Source organism: Homarus americanus, unplaced genomic scaffold (assembly GCF_018991925.1).
Source record: "Homarus americanus isolate GMGI-L3 unplaced genomic scaffold, GMGI_Hamer_2.0 scaffold59232, whole genome shotgun sequence".
Lineage (NCBI taxonomy): Eukaryota > Metazoa > Arthropoda > Malacostraca > Decapoda > Nephropidae > Homarus > Homarus americanus.
This window is the reverse complement of record NW_024717214.1, coordinates 773512-790152: the sequence shown is the minus strand read 5'-3', so window position 1 is coordinate 790152 and position 16641 is coordinate 773512. Positions and strand designations below refer to the sequence as shown.

Genomic DNA, 16641 nt, shown 5'->3' with positions numbered 1-16641 from the left:
GTTGACAACTACTGGTACCGGTAATATCCCTTCCAGCACATTTCTATAAAGCAAAAATGGTAATGTACGAAATATAAAAGTTAATATTTTGTTTAATACATATACAGGTACTGTACTGTACATTGGAAATCACTGCCTTAGTACAGTATACACTGTTTACACCTCATCCACTGTGGAATTAAAGCTCATCTCGTATGCCGTTTATTAGATTATCTGAAGGTACAGCTTCAGTATACTTTTAACTTGTGCTTCAGCTCCTGCCAAGAAATAGGGAACAAGTATTTGTACTCCAACCCACACTTCACACAACACCTGGACCTGGAGTGTACGGGTACTCTGAAAAAATGGCCCAGGAAAAAATAGTACAGGAATAGAAGGCAAACCGTCAAACTTGAGAAAATGGTAAAAAAATATATTTTGTTTTTTGCACAATTTTCAAATACTGTACGGTATAATATACCCAGTATCAATGCCAAAAGAAATATCACAAGATTTCATTTCACTGGTTGCCCATCATTTGAACAACAATTGAACAAGCTACAGGTATCAAAGCTGTCCTCAGTAATGAAGTGACCTGCCGTGGCTGCTCCTACCATCTGACACATGCAACCTGAAGAAAAATCAAAGAACTCGGCCTATCAACACTACAACCTGTTCTGTGGGATTTAGGTGGTAGACAGCCTTGCTCTCCTCCATCTTAAGGACATACCCACTGGCATCAACCACCCCAAATAACACACACCAAATGGCATGGAACCCTTCCTCACATACGTAATATACTTTGACGAGACCTACGTGACAGGCAGCTATCGACGAGCACAACAATTGCAGGTGTTAAACCTGCATTGCATCCCTCCATGCTACCCTCCAGAAATGTGGAATGTTCATGATCCAACACTCAGTGATGAATAACAGATGAACAACCTCTGTGAGGGATGGAACTGATACAACAGATTGGTTGGTCACAGCCACCCACCTGTCTGGGGCTCTGTCCAGAGGATCAAAGCTGATCATACTCCAATGTCCTCTCAAATTCTCAAGGAGTCTCATGGTGAGCCACCCAAGAAAAGTCAAAGGCAGGTTTACAAGAACTTTCAGTTGAGGCTGAAAGCCCTCTGCCAGGATCATCGAACCAGCTGCAAGTCAGTTGAAGAGTTCCTCCAAGGTGGAGGCATACTCCCTGTATTATGTGTTAGCATACTAACTCACAATAAAAAAAAAACATTTGTTTGTCATTTTTACCTATTTTGACAAATGTGAAGAAGAAAAATCATAAAAAAAACCTAGTTTGACAGTTATGCCATATTTTCCTGTACTGTACCATTTTTCATACATTCTGCCTGGAGTCACTGTGCGAAGGGCTGTGGTTTATAATATGAGCAGGGGTCAAAAGTGGGTCCCATAGGTATAACTGCCCATTTGGGATAGTGTGGATATAGCACACTGTATAAGGTTTTGGTACACAAGGATGCAGCATGGTACCCAATTACAGCTTGGTGAACTGGGAGTGTCTAGGGATCTAACCACCGATGCACGAAACAGGAGGCGAGGATTTCAGATAGTCTGGATCCTTTCCGGGCAAGAAACATTTATCCGAGCCCCTAAATATTTGTAGCTTGAAATTCCCACCATGTGGTTCTTTGAAATTTCCACCAGCAAGCGATCCGTTGAGGCCTTTCTCCTTCTCTCAGACCCGTGAGTAAGCTGTTTATTCCCCCACCTTGAGAATGGATTCACCCATAAGCTACACTGTGATTGGTTCGCTCACTCACCACAGAAAAATGTCAAGATTTTAGGTAAAATAATTTAAACAATGGTGATGGTAATCCTCCCGGGAAGAGAGCAGAAGAAGGGCGCATAGTGCAGTATTACATCATCCATCATAGTCCATCATAAGTCTCCATTATTTTGAAGTTAAATTACAAATTATATATCGTATAAAATTATCATTGTACTGCAATCATTTCGTTTGTTATGATTTTTATTGGGTTATACAGTACTAGTACTGTAATCATTATGTACACCAAAGATTGTCATTAGAAACATATTTTTGAGATTTTTTTTCATAGGAATGTATATTGGCTTTTATAATGGGGATCTATGGGAAAAGAGAATTCAATTCATAAAAACATTAGTTACAAAAGGTTTTCAGGAACTGAACCATTTCATAAATTAGGGACCACCTGTACTGTACAATCTAGATGGTGGCTGTCTAATTAAAATCAGGCACACAGAAAGTAAAACATGAATGAATGAGTACAACATGTAGTAGTTATCATAAGCAGGGTGTTATATGCCTTAAAAATATCTGAAAGGATGATGATAACAAATGGAAGTGTGAGACAGTGGGGCAGAACTAACACCCACAGCACAGTGATGATGGTGTTTCAAGGAGATATTGCACAAGATCTTCTTGCCTTGAATCATAGTTAAAAGTGGACAAAAAAAACTATTTTCAAATAGACAACAGCTATCAATTCAAGTTGATATTTTATATTAAGTGAGGCTGTGCTTACCACCTCTATTCCATTTAACTTAAAAGAAGCTTCCTGAGAAATGAAACAAACGTTTCATATGTCACATCACATTTGACTGAATAAATGAGGACTTGAGCTTTGTCTTTGTAAAGTTCTTGAAAACTGCACCTTACAATTTGAGCACAATGGAAAGTTGGTAATTTGTAATAAGGCTCTTGGAGACCTTTTTGTATGTCTGTGATGTACAGTATTAATGGCATGAGCAGGGTGGAGGAATCATCAGTAATCTCTGATGAAACCAAAGGGTATCCAATTCTGAGGCAGTGCTAGTGTATTCTTGACTTACAGAATGAACAAAGTCTTAGCATAGTTTCCTCCTGGTCTGGGTGAACTTCAAGCCTATCTTTGAAATTTTGTATAACATTTTGAAGATGTTCTATCTCTGCTGTCTTCTTTTTTTCCCTCTGCTGTACACACTTTAGCTTCTTTTGCAGCTCCTGAATCTGTTGGTACAGAGGAATTTATAGTGACCAAAACATTGATAAAATTCATTAATAAAATGAAATTATGTTCATTGCCATAGCTCAGCTGGTAGCACTCTGATTCCTAACTGGAGAAACAGGTTCAATCCAATGGCCAAACAGGGTTGGTGGGAATTATTTGTTCAGGTGTTCACTGACCCAACCAACTGCCAATATCAAGGTGCTTGGCTAAAATATTCTTTTTTGCCTGGAGCATGGCGGCCTACAAATTATGCTAAATAAAATTTGAATTTTGACTTTGTATTCCAGAAAATTGCATTGGATTTTAAGTATTGTAACTTTTTACAAATTTCAAATATGTACAGTACTCAGGTATTCTTAAATCCAGTACAGTACAGGCACATCAATTAAATTAAAAGTAAAGTAGCACAATCTTTTACCTGCTTTTTCTTTTCCTGTAGTATATTAGTTATTTTTCTTGATTTCTTTTTTATGCCAAAATTCTCTGCTGCCAATAAAGCAACTTTATGTGATGTTAGTGACTCTTGAGCTGTTGGCAATTCATCCGAGGTAGAATGGTCATCAGGTACAGTACTGTCATCAGATGACAAGTCATCGTGTGATGTCTTAGAAGATACCCTTTTATCTTTTTTAGCTGGTTCAATCATTACTACATATCTGAAGATTTTTTTCTTATCCTTTTCTTTCTGCTTCTGAAAAAAGGAGAGTTGTTTCAAATAAATTATAAAAAAAATTAAATTTAAGTGTTCTGTTAGTGCTGTAATTGTAATATAGTGCATTACCCATATAGCTTAATTCTATGGAAAAAAATGGGTTATATGTCAATATCTGGACCAAGAAATCTATGCAGTGATTGCATTTAAACTTATAGTTGTAGAGTAATTTGAGTCACTGTCTGAGCATAATGCAATACTACACACAAATCATCAGCCCATGAGCTGTTCCTAAGGACAAGTTACTGTACCTATATACTACAAATAGATTAAATTCAGGAAAGTGACAATCACCTGAAAGATGGCTGCCAAGACAAATGTAGAGAGAGTTGTAGTAGTCTGGGTACCTTGTAGTCTAGCAGCTGATGAACAAAGCAGTACAGTACTGTACACTTACTTCTGGGAGGAGGGAGAGCACAGTGAGCTTTGGGTGTTAACCTAATGCTCTGTTGTCTGCTCTGGCTTAAGTTCCACTATCATGGGGGAAGTAAAGTGGGGAGCAATGAGCATGCCTTGACAACACCACCTCTTGGTACTTAAGAAAAACCTCAGAAAACAAAACAGAAGACACACCAAAAAGTTATAACTTGCAATCAGTGCTGTCATACTCATTTATAATGTATAATTCAGTTAAGACCCAAATTAAGTGGAAATGGTTTTGAAAAATTAGCAATTAGCAATTTTCCTTAAAAATTAGTGCTGGGACCACACTTGTTTCGCTAACAATTTTGAAAATAATCGGCACTAACAGTGTTAGCACCACCATCCCCAGCACTGGTAGCAGTATGAAGTTGTGATGTGAGTGGTAGCACAAAGTTGTTATTTCTCTGAATAGATTCTGTCCATTAATTTTATTATCTAAACTGGTACTAAGTGAACCTAACTACCTGCAGTTAAAAGTTGAGTCTCACTAATTTTAATGATATTCTTGGTCAGTTTTTGTGATTTAGCATAACCTAACTAAATAATCACTGTATACACATCTAAGAACCTTGGCTCAAGCAGGCAGTGATTACCTGTTCATTGGGCTTATCATGGAGAGGTCCTGGTCCTGTGGTAGTTTGTGGCTGGGGCATTCATTGTTTTGTTTAGTAATATATTTCCTATGCTCAGTCATTTTTTTTTTCAAATAATGAATTGAATTTTAAAGTTAAAAAAAGAAAAAGAAAAAAAAAGCAAGACATCCATTTCAGACAGCATGCATCATGCAGGTAGAGATCTGAGAAAAATTTAATTATATTGAACAGGAATTTATAAAGAACAAAACTTATAGTCACAGCCTACTATATAAATCGTATTTCAGTGAACAGAGAAATATAAGAACAAGATAAATCATCATGTCAGTTCACAATACTGTACTGTATACAAACTTACCTTATACAACAAAGGAATTTATCAAACTTATTCAATATACTGTAATAATTTTTATTTTCATATGGTTCACATCACAGTACAGTTCAACACCTTATACAGTATAGAAATTAGCTCTTTGCTGACATATCTAGTGACAGGTGCAGGATGGAGGGTCCCAGGACACTTAGACATATCCCACAATGCTTATAGCTTTAATATCATTGAATGGGAATAATGAGTGTAGAAGGAAATACCAGCTAGTGGATGCAGGGTGGTGGTGGTGGAGGTGGGCCATGAGATGGAGATTATGCATACGGTTCACCTTTCCTTTGTACAGTATTACATTTACTGGGTAATTTTAATTGATCTTTAAGTGTTTCTCTACATAAAGTATAGGAATTCTAAATATTTTTCATACACGTATCATATAATCCAGGTTTTGCATAATTTCCACCTACTGTAATTTTTATACACCTTGAACTTGCTGTTTCCTTTATGCCACAATTAAACTCAATTCTTTCACTTTTTTGTTTGTTTGTGAGCATTGTGAAAGCAAAATACCCTTTAGTGTACATATATTAAATAAATAGTACAGAGCACACCCAGTCTGATTCTTGAAGCAGCAGAATCATAGCTCAAGCATCTGTAACCGTATCACTCGAGATATGTAAATAAAACACTGTGAATTTAGGATGATGCAACAATTCATTAGGGGTTGAACGTAGGATCTTTTTTTCTAAGAAAACATAACCTCCAATAACATGTACAGTACAGTATAAAATGCAAGTCAATGTATATTACTGTACTAGGGTAATATAATTATTACTACAGTATACAGTACAGCAATACCCCGGTTAGTGCTCAGGATACGTTCTTGGTGACATAAGATGATGATTTGGTGACTCTTGAAATACCGTACTATTATCATAATATTGTTTTTACCAAAGATTATGCAAACTTTCTCTACCTTTGTATTCGTATGTTAATTACGTTGGGGGGAGTGTAGTGGTGTTTCCTTATTATTACACACTATTACAATTAACAATATGATAAATCTTTGGCTAATAATAGGGACGGAAAGATAAATACTGATAGGCAAATGAGTTTTTTATTATTATATAATTTTGGGGGGTTTGGGGAGATTTATGGGGGAGTGGGTGTAAGATAGGTGTTGTTTTTGATCATTAACTTGTTTTACAGTATTAGCCCACAAAATAATTACATTTTTCAGAAAGACACAATTATTGTTGGTTTGAAGATCAAACAACTGTACATGACAGGTAGTTATTCTCATTCAACTCACGATAAAATAATAACTATTCATCGTACTAACTTCCAGTTTTCACAGTTTGCTAGGAGAGGGATTGAGCTGCACGATAAAAAAAAAACCTCTAGCTTAAAAACAACAAAGTTATGGTTGTTTGAACCTCGTAAAACTTTAAACACGTTTGTTCCGCTTTTTAAATTTGGCGTCACCCCCTTCTAATGCGGAGCGCCTCATATGTAGTTCAACTTACTATACTACATAATAGTAATATTTAAACTTTCCTTTATAATATCACTGACAGATAGAATATTAGACAACAGTTTAATTCTCTAAAGACTGTCTGTCATAACTAAGATCAGTTTTCCCATTATCACTGTATTTTCAACTTGTCCCTGTACTGTACTCTTATCTATACAAAGTACTAGATGATGAATTAACTTATAAGGCAGAAGAGGAAGGCATTTAAAACTACCACTCATATTACTTGGGGAAATTCCATATAAAATTCTGGGGAGAAGAAACAGGGTTGTCAGTCCTTAAAATACTTGTGTTACCACTGTACCAAATTCACCCAGTTCTTGTCTTACAGGTAATCTTTGATTATCTCACTGAGTTGAGACTCTTGCTATGGGCATCGAATCATGGGGGATGAGGGCAGTCTTCCCCCATGATCAAGCTTGTGTCAAGGGAAAGCAATGTTTGGGTGGGCCAGGGGATTATCGCGGTCATTTTTCTCATGTCAGACAAGTGGGTGCAGTATGAGAGGTCTGTGTAGGTTAGGTCAGTAAAGGCCCTCCTGACCCTACACTCGTTAGTTTAACAACACCGGTAAAATTAGATCAGGTCATACAGAGCAGACCATTTACCCATAAAATTTGCTTCAAATTTCTGATGGTAACCAGGACACATGGAAAATGACTAAACGATGATGATTATGTTGATGAATTTGGGTTTAGAATACAATATATGATGATATATCTTATTTCAATTTTCATTAATTTGTTGAACAAAATGGAGAAAACTTAATTGAAAACTAGTTTCTTCAAACTTGTTAAAAAATCCGAGAAAATTCCAATCTTGTACTATGCTGTATTATATATTCCCCCCCCCCCCCAAAAAGTCACAAACCTCTTCACATGCATACTTTACATATAATAGTTTTCATTCCTGAAAATAAAAAGTACACTTCTTCAACTGACTTGATAAAATACAGTATAGCTTTTCCCTCCAACATTTACTGCACTAATACTACCAACACCACCACCACTACTACTACTACTACTACTACTACTACTACTACTACTACTACTACAAAAGCCAAACACCACACCTCTCGAGACCGAAAATATTAAAAAATTTGAAACACTTACAGCCCTCCGTTTTTTCTGTTGTAATGATTTTATCTTCTTCAGAAGATCTTGAACCTGTTGAAATTCCAAGAATGAACATATATTACTTGAGAGTAACACAAACAGTGATATGTGTGCAACACATAAGTACATACACACGTGGGCAGATGAAGGCCAATGTGAGGTACTATTAGTTGTGTAAGATGAGGACTATTTTTTGTTTGTATGTTGGGGTGTGTGTGAGGGTATTGTTGATGTGGGTATGCAGGGAGAAAGAGTGGGGTTAGATGAAAATCGTTCCCAAAGCCGGAATTTTCCGGAAAATTCCGGCTTTGGGAAAAAATTTCCGAGAAAATTTCAATTCCGGCTATCGGAGAGTTCCGGGTTTGAGGGATTCCGGCTAACGGACATATTACTGTAGACTTATTCATTTCACTTACAATATCACTAACCAATTCCTCGTCAAAAAACAAACAAAAATAATTCAAGTAATTGCTACTATCATCCACATTTGCCTATGCAGTAATACTTTTGTTTGAGGTATCAAAAATATACCGGGGTACATATTTGGTACATAACTCTGGCAATCTCGCTGCATAAAGTCACTAGCTGGTGCAGGTTGTGGTGCTGGAGCAGACACACCTTGACATACAACAAAAGGAAGCAGGAAAAGACATTTGTCAGGATTGTCAAGAAGGGGATGCCCAATGTAAACATTGTGGGTGTGGAAGTAGTGAAGAAATCCGATGCCTCCCATATCTTTGAAGCACACCTGTGATCATGAGAATATTCTGGAAGCATACTGGAGTTGGTTTCCTCTGGCAGTGGTGGTGGATTTTGTGATTATGAAGTACCTTTGCTGCTTTTGTGAAGTGCTTTCGCTCTATTTATGTGACTGAAGTGAGCAGTGTAACTCTGAAAATGTCTAGCAAGCTTCCCCAAAGTAGAAGACCCTCCTAGGACTTTGACTCCCACACTGTCTCCAGCCTCTCTGGACTCCCCAGAGGCTTTGTGGGAGTCAGATTGATGTCTCCACTCCACCTACATGTCCCCCCCATTAGCCTCAAAGAAGACATGTGATGATGACCAAGCTTCTTCTTAATGATGTGGAGATAATTTTTTTTTTTTAGGATTTTTTTTCGGTGATACATGTGGGTGTTGGACTGGCTGAGAACATATCCTATTGAACCCTATGTTATAATGAACTCGATTTACGATATTTTGATTTGCGATGGGGTTTTCAGGAACGTAACCCCATCGTAAATCAAAGGATGCCTGTATAGCAGAGGATGAATTTAACCATCTGTGAGAATGTTTACTTTACTCCAAAAAATTTTCATAGGTTCCCTCATTGAAGGAAGGATACTGGTGTAGAAGCCATGTGTACTTCCTCTCTTCTAAGAGAGGAAGCAATGGCCACTGGCATAGATCCCATGCTTCCTTTAAGTTGTGGCTAATGTTGTTCAGATAAAAAACTGTCAAAGTTCATTTGAAATACAGTATATGACAGGCTCATATTTCAGCCTATGATACTACTATGGTGTTTACTGTGGGTTGGCATGCAGCATAACTGAGAGTACAGGTGTATTACAGTATGACATTACAGTTATGTATAAATTTTCTTAAGGATATATTACCTCTTGATCCTTTTCTTTGAGGATGTGAGTAGTAGCTTTAGAATTCTTGAGACAGACATCATCAGATATATTGTTTTCAGTTTCAGTCATTTCATATTCTTCCATGTTTGGCATGTCATCCAAAACTGAGGATTTTTTGAAGTTTGTCCAATCTGGAGGCTCTTTCTCCTGGAATAAAAAGAAGACATGTGTACTAATGCCTTTTTCAAATGAACAAAACGGTTCCATATTATCATAGAGTGCATTATTTTACTTCCCCTCATTCACAAGGATTATAATTTGTGCCCATCATTTGCAAAACTGAACCTTTTTGGATATGAATACAAAACTTTAAGGATGAGAGATATAAATACTTCATGCAAATAACAGATTTTCTATGAGGTTTATTTCTCCTTCCTTCTTTCAAATACCTTTCATAGTTAGTGTGTTTCCAGTGAGTGACCTGGGAGATATCTATTTTAGAATACCCCCTCTTAGCTTACAGAGAGAATCCCAAAGGTGTGATGGCATGTTAGGGACACAATCGCTATATCACAGTATACTAAACCTTCAGTACACAAGGAATTAGAATAGTTGGTACTGCATTCAACTGCCTTACTCCCAACTGCAGTACAGGTATGTATACGGTTAACCCTTAAACTGAAGCTAAGGGAAAATGAGGCTACTGCTGTGTGCATTATCACAAAAAGTCTTACAAAATTAAAGATAAACAGTATCTCCATTTACATATGCATGAAGTATGAAAAATGAAAAAAACATTCCTTTATCTACCTTTGCTTTGCCGTGTTAAGTGAGTGTATGGGGGCCAAATGACTTGAGGGGCGAAACAAAGGGGTACTGAAACATTAAGGACAGACAACAAAAAGTGGTAATAAATGGAGTACATTCTGAATGGAAAAAGGTTCTCAGTGGAGAACCAAAATGCTATGTCCTTGGACTCACCATGTTTCTGATATAAACAACATAGTGTAAATGAAAACATATTGAGCTACATGTCAAGTTCACAGATGGCACATAGATATTTGGGAAGGTAGCAAGTCAAGACGATATTGCAACAATGCAGAAAGACTTACATATGATGTTCAAATGGTCTCGAGACTGGCAAATGCTTCAACATTACGAAATGCAAGATCCTACATGCAGGATACAATAACCCTAATCACACCTATTCTGTTAATAACACTTTCCTGGATACCGTGGCTAACAAGAAAGATCTAGATGTTGTGACAGTAAAAATTTTATTCACTGAAGGCAGTGCAAGAGGAGGCAGCATTAAAAAATAATAATAATATTTGGTAATTAAAAAGTGCACTTATTAATAAAAAGATAGAAAAATGCTCCTTCAACTTTACAAATCTCACTTATGTCCTAGTCTGGATTACGGTACTGTATACAGGCATGTAAACCTTACCTCCAGAAGGACTTAACATCCTTAGGAAAGGTGCAACACATTATGACCAAGATGATTTTGGAGTTATGTTATCTTGATTATCCAAGTACAGTAGACTGAGAGCCTTAGGACTAACAACCCTTAAGACAAAGTACAATAAGGCAGATCTTAATGAAACATCCAAAATCCTGAGGGGATGGAAAAAGTGAACTCAGGCCATTTCTTTGTGATGTCAAGCACCACCAACACCAGGGGACATAACTACAAGATTGCCAAGTTACCATGTAGAATGAATATAATGAAATACTTCTTCACACAGGGGGTGATAAGACCTATGGAATTTCTACCAGACAATGCTGTCGAATCATGAATAGTACTTGGCTTCAAAATAGCCCTTGACAAATTTATCTAGAACAATGGAGGGATCTTGATCAGGCCACTGGCCTGAATGTGGTAAAACAGGTAGACTTATCAAACATGCTGATTAATTCCATCGTGAGTACTGGGATTATTTTGACATTTGATGATTCCGTTGTATGTTGTCCTGTTACCTGTTCTACAAGATCTACCCAGCCAATAAATATCATACATGGTTAGTGTTCTCAATTACTCACTACTGTATTGTTCTCCTCCAGGTACTTCAACTTCATCTTCAGATACTGAACCTGAAACAATAGAGATTACAGGTATCAGACAAAGACTCAATCATTTTTTTAAATGGGAAGCAGACTGATGGAAAGCACCACTATATAGCCTCAAAAAAAATTACAACTTTATACAGCACGAAAATTATTAAATACCAGGTAAATAAATAAAAATTATATAACAGATAGAGTACTGTACCACAAAAGGTTACCTGTATGTTTTTCATCTGTATTGTTTCTTCTGTTTCTCCAGGTTTCCTACAATAATAATGATCTGAGTAAAAGGGATCATCTGGATGTGTTGAGAGATGGTGGAGTAGCGAGGAGGAGTCATCTGAGGCAGAGGGATTATCAACGTGTAGAGGACCATGCAATGTTGAAGGTTCTTTATACTGAGATGGGTCGTCACTGTCACATGATGATGAAGGCTCAAAAATTTCTCTTTTTGGTGTTACTAATTTCTTCTGAAACAACAAAACTCTATATATACATACCACTCCTGCATACAAAGAGTTCACTTTAAAATTCAGCTGTGCAATTTGTTTTTCATTACATTTATCTGGTTAAGATATATAATAAGAAACTATGCTATATCATAGCTAGTACATAATACAGTATTCACAATCCAGTGACCAGGACTGAAATATGGGGTGCACTGTATACTTACAATTAACTGGCTATAGCTTTCAATTTTAATCATATTTTTCTTAATTACATAATAGAGTGGCTCATTCAGTGTTCCATATACAGTGTGCATAAACTACCCTACCAAAGTGCATCCACACACAAACAAGTCTCCTTCAGACAATGGAAATGCATATGAAACTATGATACTTACGAACATTTACACTAGCTACCACTTATGATTCGTAACCATGCCAAGCATACAATAAACTAAGGACTCCCGCAAAAAAAATTAAAATAAATAAATAAGTAAAAATTAATATTAATTCCTTCACTTTTAACAATCCTTAATTCCGCTTAACTGAACTACACTAAGTTTATCAACCAAATTTTTTCTTTATAGTATTATAGCTTCCATGAAGTTCCTCATTCAGTTCATCTTCAAGTAACTGCAATCTGTACATACTCCTATTGTAGATAAATGCATGGAAATAGATAACACAGCACAATTTACAACATATGACAAAAATTTTCATTATCTCCTTCAAATTTTGTCACTGTGTCTTAAGGACTCAGGGGTTTTAAATTATCTGAGAGAGAGAGAGCTAGAAAAGCTGATGGAAGTCTGAGGCTTGGCTCAGAAATAATTTGGAATATTTCATTAGCATTGCATCACTACAGTACAGTACATACTGTACCTTACCTGCTTTCCTCTTCCTTGCAAGGTAGTGATTTTCCTTTTAGACTCCTCCTCATCATCTGAGTGATCAAAGGGTTCAGGTTTTACTGATACTTGGTCTAGAGGCACTGATGCAACATTAGCTAACATTGAATAACAGGCTTCTGATGATCTTTTGATCACACCTCTTCGAGATCTATGTTCTTTTTCCTGGAATGATAAAGAAAGGATATGTAAGAAATATGATTTAAATATACGGAGCAACCACTTAAAGCAAATTAAACAAAAGTACTAAGCAGTAAAATAGAAATAATCTTGTCTTATATACAGTTCTCTGTGGTGACCAGGTCAAGGTTGCTGTTGCTGTCCCAGGCTAATCACACTGGTGGGATATTTGTAGGTAGGAGGGTAATCTTTGACTACCACAGGGAGTAATGACCCTGTCTTGCTAGCTTCCCTGTAAGATGGCATTTGGAAGTCCGACATACAATGCCCAGTTCCCACTCAATAAAAGTGGGTTTGTGATAGGAAGGTCATCTAGCCATAAAACTTGCTTCAAATTTGCCTGATGGCAACTGGGACACCATGCTATCAGGTAATAATGGCTAATCCATGTTTGCAACACTCAAAATCAAAACACCTAAACAACATAATGGTTAATCAAGAAAAAGATTTAAGACCAAAAATCAGAAGATTGAAGGTGTTGATTAATCTAAATTTTCCTATACAAGACCATGAAACAGCAGAAGAATACCTTTAATGACACATAAAAAGTTAATTCATTTCTAAAAGTACCGTAATTAATGAGTAGATACTTGATTTCACATCAACTACGCAATAAATTCTTGGTATAATATAAATAAAATTTAAATTTTGTCAAAAAAATATTAATTACCTCATTTTGATCTGGAGTAGATTTGCCCTTTGTTGGGATGGCTCCCACTCTTAATCTTGTTGTCTGGCCAGTTCTGTCAAAGAACTGTTCTTCAAAGTGATCAGAGCACAACACTGATCTCCTTCCTGGAACCCAGTTTTCCCTGCCTGTGACTAGAATCCATTTTTGACGGACAACACTGTTGACAGGGAAACTGTAAAGATAAAACACAGCCGCTATACAGGTGCTGACTGTTGTATATTTTTTTTTTTGCAAAACCTGTATCTCCCTATAGTCAAATCAATATAGAGTTTCGTGCATGGACTAGTAAATATTAACCAAAGAAACATAAATATATTTTAAAATTTACCAAGGATAAAACAAAGCATATTAGAATTTTCGGTAAAGGTGGAGCAGATGGCTAACACCAATAGTAGTAGTTCAATTTCATGAATTTTTTTCCACAAATTTTTATGGATGATAGTAAGTAATAAAAATGATATGACAAGACACAGAAACTACTAGAACCTGACCTAACCAAATCAACCTACCTAACCTTACCTAACTTCCCATCCACGGGGCTCTACCCATCAGCCCCCCTGGCATATTAAGTAGAAAGAACTTATTTGATATCTGGTACAAATGTAAGCAATTTTTTTGAAGCGGCATGGCTCTCTGACGGGCTCACCGACGGTTTTATAGTATAAATTATAAAAAAGAAACATTTCCCCAAAAGACAACACTGTCACTAGCAATTAACAACAAAAATTTTGGTGGAAAAGCAGTGTGCTCTTGTGAGAATCGTTGGCAGCATTAATCTAAACGTTAACCCCCCAAAATATATATAAAATAAAACAGTTGTCATATTATTTTTATTACTCACTATCAACCAAAGAACATCTGTGGAAAAAAATGACCGAAATCAAATGGGTCCTTCTGGTGTTAGCCATCTGCTCCACTATTACCCCAATATTTTCCCATCAAATAGACGTCACTGCTTTAATTCATATACTAATACTACAGGTGTTATGCGACAGCTGAAAAGTATGATTTATACACTAATACTACAGACTACACTCACCAGTGCACCGTTCTCCCGCTGCCTTTTGATGCTTGTTTACGACAGTATATTGCTGCACAAGATGGCATACCTATCTCTGCATTATAAATTTACTTACGTCACGTTGTAAGATCCGATGAAATTATAATAAAAGGACAAGGAATAAAATCAAAAGTTTAAAAGAGTCGAGGCACGAGTACCAAGATGGAAGGCTCAGGAGTACTAAGGTGGCGGTGATGTGAACAGTAACTGGTTCCCTGTTGTCCATGGATGACCGCAACAGGTGTGTATTGGGTGTGTTTTTGAACAACCGCTATGAGGGGACAATTTTGTTTTATTTTTTATCATTTCCATCACTTATCAGCTTAATTTTTTGATGCCACACTTTTAGTTATCCCTGACAAACACATCTATATCTCAAAACTGTCCTACTTTCCCTGTCAGTGAGAAATAATGTTTATGTGAATGTTATTATACCATTTTTTTCTGTACTTGCTACAGTTTGCATAGTTGACCTTTTAAGCTAGTTTTTACTCTGGGTTTCCCTCTGCCAGCTTGTGGGCTTGTAGTGGATTTCTCCCCTACAAACGCTGTTTGTCGCTGAGCAGCCGACCCCACGAATTCCCCACTGTATGCCTCGTGGTCTGGGTCAACCAGCGCCGCCATACATCACGGAGGTCAACTACTAAGCCACGCCTACCCCCGCTATTTAAGACCTGACCTCGTGGTGACCTCTCTCTTCTTCTAGCTACAGCCGCAGCAAGCAACACCACCTCCTCCGCCGCTGCCTGGCGGCCCTAGCATGGCGACCCACAAGCTGTCCTCCTCTGAGCACCCTCACCAACCAGCTCTCTCTACATCACGCTTGTAACCACGCTGCCACTTCCCAGCACCAAGCTGCATTGTACATCCACTACAACATGTATATAGAGAGCACATTGTGAGTTTCCTTTCTCCATTCCATCCTGAGTGTGAACCCAAACATCCCATACCCCACAGGCTTCTCTCCTTGACTAATTTCGCTTTATTGTCGTTTCTGACATTTGCTCCCCCTTTTGTTACAATCATTTGTCCATACCCAGTTACTCACTGCAGTCCAGCCAGCTATTGATACCAACTGCCCTGGACAACTAATTGTCGCCAATTCCCCTTCTCGACAGGACGCCACAAATGACAGGTATCCCTCCCTGCCTAATACTGTACAGTACAATCTATAGCTGCCTTGAACTTACCAGGCTCTTTATTCTTACACCGACCAATACCATTGCCTCTAGCACCGAGACATAAGAACATAAGAAAATAAGGAGTCTGCAATAGGCCGGTTGGCCTGTGCATGGCAGCTCCTGTCGAGAGCTACTACCACTCTCCATCATCCATGAATCTATCTAGCCTCCTTTTGAAACTTTCCAGAGTTCCCGCACTTACTACTTTGTCTCTCAACCCAGTTCGATCCTGCCAAATACTTTTATTTACCTTACTTTTTCTCTTCACCACTGATCGGCTCCTTAGCTGCTTGGGCGGTCGGTTTGTCTCTGTTACGTCACGGTTGATAAGTACTGTACTGGTCATATATTGGCTCCAGCCTCCAGTGTTGGTCAAGTCTGGTTTTGAAAGAGCTCAGACACTCAGTGCTGTCACAACAATCTCTAGCGGATTATTCAGAGTTTATAATTCTCACTCTAAAAAGTTTGCCCTTACAATATTCTGGACTTGTGGCTTCTTCAACCTTGAGCAGTCACCTCTAGAGGGGCAAGAGTCCGCCAACTTCAGGTATGGGCACTACTGAGTAGTGTCCTCTGAGATGTTTGTAAATTTCAATTAAGTCACCCCTTGCCCGCCTATAGCATAAACTAGGCAGTTGCAGGCATTGTAATCTCTATGTAGCACAGGTACCAGTTTGGTGGCACTCCTTTGGACATTTTCAATCAACAGACAATCTCTTGCATATTTCGGAGACCAGACGGGGTGACAGTACTCCAAACAGGGAGGTACCTCACTCTTGACCCACTAGCTTCTTTGCTTGATTCACCTTCTCACAATGGCCCGAGAGCTTCAGTTTATTGTCGACACA

The 16641-nt window shown here is 37.7% G+C and overlaps 1 protein-coding gene across 2 annotated transcripts; it reads right to left on the bottom strand.

Moving 5' to 3' along the window:
* Positions 1-496: 496 nt before the first annotated feature.
* On the bottom strand, positions 497-14827 carry LOC121858841 (THAP domain-containing protein 5-like). Of its 2 annotated transcripts, none has more exons than XM_042355495.1 (9): positions 14592-14827; positions 13532-13724; positions 12661-12846; positions 11546-11797; positions 11304-11354; positions 9300-9467; positions 7684-7737; positions 3400-3672; positions 497-2980 (listed from the first exon to the last, which is right to left on the bottom strand). In XM_042355495.1, the coding sequence occupies exons 1-9, from the start codon at positions 14657-14659 to the stop codon at positions 2804-2806; spliced, it is 1422 nt and encodes a 473-aa protein (XP_042211429.1). In that variant the 5' UTR covers positions 14660-14827; the 3' UTR covers positions 497-2803. The 2 variants fall into 2 exon arrangements, with proteins under 2 accessions (XP_042211429.1, XP_042211430.1); XM_042355496.1 differs by having other exon boundaries at positions 3400-3669.
* Positions 14828-16641: the final 1814 nt, after the last annotated feature.